The sequence below is a fragment of the Alligator sinensis genome, unplaced genomic scaffold (genome assembly GCF_000455745.1).
Source record: "Alligator sinensis unplaced genomic scaffold, ASM45574v1 scaffold891_1, whole genome shotgun sequence".
Classification (NCBI taxonomy): domain Eukaryota; kingdom Metazoa; phylum Chordata; order Crocodylia; family Alligatoridae; genus Alligator; species Alligator sinensis.
Genome location: NW_005843019.1, coordinates 465,046 through 468,220, shown reverse-complemented (window position 1 = coordinate 468,220; position 3,175 = coordinate 465,046). Strand labels below are relative to the sequence as shown.

Genomic DNA, 3,175 nt, shown 5'->3' with positions numbered 1-3,175 from the left:
ATGGGGTCATGGCCTCCAGACATGGCAGGAGGTGAGAATCCAACAAGATGCACAGCGGGAGGCGACACAAGCTTGGAGAAAAGGGGTATTGGCAGCTGTGGTGCAGGGAGTGAGGGACACAGCCTCTGCATCCGAGCAACCTGGCCCCTCATTGCTGGCAGCTGCAGGGGAGACAGGAGCAGGGCTCAGACCCCGATCACTCTCTGCCACGACGTGATCCAGGGCAGGCAGGACAGGCCTGTGGTCCTTGCAGCTCCTAGGTGTGTAGCAGGGGAGTGGGACATAGCAGGGGAATGGGGAGACTGCCTGGGTCTGGCTGCACGGCGGGGCAAAGCCAGCGGGAATGAGGCCAGCGTGGCCAGCACAAGGCCATCACCCTAGAGGCTTCATTTCATCCTGCTTCTGTGAGCATCATGCCCCCAGTAAGCATGTGACATATGGTCCCACAGAGCGCACAAAGCAACAAGACTATAACCCCTGCTCCTCCCGTGCATGTGTCTGACCTTGTGCAATGCCCAGCTGTGCTGCCAATTTCCTATCCAGTGTGAAAAGTGGGAAGACTTGCACTGTGCTGGGGATCTGCTCGTGTCCCCAGCGGCAGCTGTGTCCCTTGCTGCTCGCCCACTTCTCTTTGTCAAACTGCTTTTTGGAAGCCAGGTGGGATTATAGACAGAGGCATGTCATATGCTGGTAAATATGGTAGTGGTGTGGTCACCCCACAACTCCCTGGAGCATCACCAGTGCTAGGTCCTTGCATGCCTGCTGCCACGGAGCTCGTGCCACCCCTCAGTGCCAGCCCCAGCTCCCCCAGCTTTCAGGCTAGGGGTGGTGGCAGAGAGAGCCAGGGCCGGGCTCCCAGGGGCACGGACACGGTGATGACCAGGGAGCACTGGCCAAGGGCGGAGACCCTGGTGCCACCCATCCCAATGCCTTGTGCCCCACCATGAACATGGGGCAGGAGCTCCCTAGCTCCCAGAGTCACCAGCCCCAGAGCTCCCCCCAGCCTGACCCAGCCATGGGATCCCACGGCCCCCAGAAACCCTCAGGGCTGTACCCATGGCATCCTTGGCATAGGCAATGCTGCTGGTCCAGGGCCAGGAGCTGCCAGCCCCAGCAAGGAGGAGCCTCTGCACCTCTCTGACCTGGGCCCGGTTGCTGCCGAGGACTCCTGGCTTGGGCCTGCCAGCGGTCAGGAGGACCAGGCAGTGTCCCTCTGGGCTGAGGGGGTTGGCAGCTGGCTCTGGGCAAGGGGGGCACTCAGCACCAGAGCCGTTACCCCCAGCCCACACTACCCCCCTGTGCCCCCCAGACACGGCTCGGTGACCCCCACAGCTCCCTTCCCCCATCGCTCCCCCAGCCCCTACCAGAGCCCTCGTGCCCCAAAGTGTCCTCCCTTGCCCCCCAGGACCTCCCTGCACCCCCAAACCCTGCAGCTCCTGGGCCCCACACCCCCCCTGTCCCTACAACTCTGCTGCCCCCCAGACCCTCCACTCCCCACAGTGCGCTGACCCCATGCTTAGCCTCAGGGGCATGTCGGGGGCTGCATGGAAGTTTAGGAGTCCCTCAGCAGTGAGGTGGGGGCAGGAGAGATGGGGGGAATCCCTGTTGGGGGGCAGGAGAAGCCTGCTGGGGGCCACATATGTAGGGCAGTGGGGTATGGGCAGGGTCAGAAATGGGGCCATCACCAGCACGTGCTCTGGGACCCCCAGATGAGGCAGCCCAGGGCCTGGACGGCAGCCCCTCCCTCCCCGGGATTGCAGCGTTGGCCTCAACCTTTGCCCTGTTTTTGCACAATCCAGGAAACGAAAGGGAATGTGCAGGGCACAGACAGACATGGCTGGAGCAGAGGGAGCTGTGGATGGCCAGGCAATGGGGCTAGGGGCTCTCCTCCTCCTCCCCCTCCTCTTCCCTGCAGCTGGTGGTAAGTCTGGTCCCCAGCATCCCCCTGCCAAGGCTGGACCAGCCCCAAGCACCTCCTAGACAGGGAGCAGGGTCCTGGCAGGACACGGGCCTGTCCCAGCCCTGCATCGGGGTGCCGAGTCTGGGAGCTCGTGAGCGGGGAGGGGTAGAGCCAGGGATGTGTGGAGGCACCACCCCAAGTCCACCAAGACCTGGAGAAGGAACCCGAATGGTGGAGAGGAGACATCAGCTGGACTGGGCACACCAGCACGCCCATGCAGTGGGGAAAGTGAGGCACAGAGGAGATGGGGGCTTGCCGGCCACCTCATGCAAGAGCTGGGGGTAGGACTCAGGCACACAGAGATGTGGGCTTGCAGATGGCTAGATGCCAACCCCCTATACCACCTCCCTCGGCTTTTCCCCCCCACTCCCACCCACTCATGGAAGTGGTTTGAGGGAGGGGGCAAAGTGGGACAGGGGAGTGTTAACCTCCCTCAGGGCTGGGGGCCATGTCCAGCTGAGGTGCGGGGCCAGCTGGCACTGCCCCGTGCAAAGACATCCCAGCCACCTCCCACAGTGGGCCGCCCCACCTCGGCCCTGGGGGCATGTGGGGAGCCCAGGGGCAGTGGGGGCTCTTGTAGGGGTGCTGCTGGCATCTGCTGCTCCTGTTCCCTGTAGGCTTCCAACTGCAGGTGCGCACGGCACCCTCTTACCAGGCTGTGCTGGGTGCTGGGGCCCGACTGCAATGCCTCTTCGATGTCAGGGAGCCGGTGGCCCTGAGCGCCCTGCGTGTGACCTGGTACCTCTGGGATGAGAGGATTGCACACTATGCAGAAGGCAAGGGCCACGCTCAGCCTGGAGCCAGCCTGGAAGAGACAGCGCTGGAGACTGGAAACGCCACCCTGGTGCTGGCCAGGGTGACACTGGCTGACGAGGGGCTGTACAAGTGTGTCGTGGGCTATGGGGTGCAGCAGCAGGAAGCCCAGTCTACCCTCCATGTGCACGGTGAGGACCAGCGAGGGACTCCCATATCCCTGGGGGGGCCCTGACTGCTCTGGGTGAAGGGAAACTGGAGGAAGCTGGTGCTGGGGTGCACCAGGCCAGGAAGCGCAGGGCTGAAGGGGACATTGGGCCCGTGCCCTATGCCACAGCCAGCCCTGGACCCCCAGACCGCCCAGGTCCTGGTACAGGAACTAGGGGGCACAACACGAGAGCAGCAGGTCGCCAGTTGAGAGCGAAGACACGGCCATTCTCTTCCACGCTCTTACGGTTCTAG

The 3,175-nt window shown here is 63.6% G+C and overlaps 1 protein-coding gene across 1 annotated transcript; it reads left to right on the top strand.

The window, feature by feature from the left end:
- Positions 1 to 1,809: 1,809 nt before the first annotated feature.
- On the top strand, positions 1,810 to 2,948 carry LOC112548225 (CD276 antigen-like). The gene is made up of 2 exons (XM_025193121.1): positions 1,810 to 1,921; positions 2,578 to 2,948. The coding sequence occupies exons 1-2, from the start codon at positions 1,813 to 1,815 to the stop codon at positions 2,946 to 2,948; spliced, it is 480 nt and encodes a 159-aa protein (XP_025048906.1). The 5' UTR covers positions 1,810 to 1,812.
- The last annotated feature ends 227 nt before the right edge of the window (positions 2,949 to 3,175 follow it).

Bases quoted from the DNA above. Each gene is read 5' to 3' on its own strand.
- LOC112548225 (XM_025193121.1), top strand. From the start codon at position 1,813: ATGTGCAGGGCACAGACAGACATGGCTGGAGCAGAGGGAGCTGTGGAT. The intron at 1,922-2,577 runs GTAAGTCTGGTC...TGTTCCCTGTAG, and splicing joins CCTCTTCCCTGCAGCTGGTG to GCTTCCAACTGCAGGTGCGC.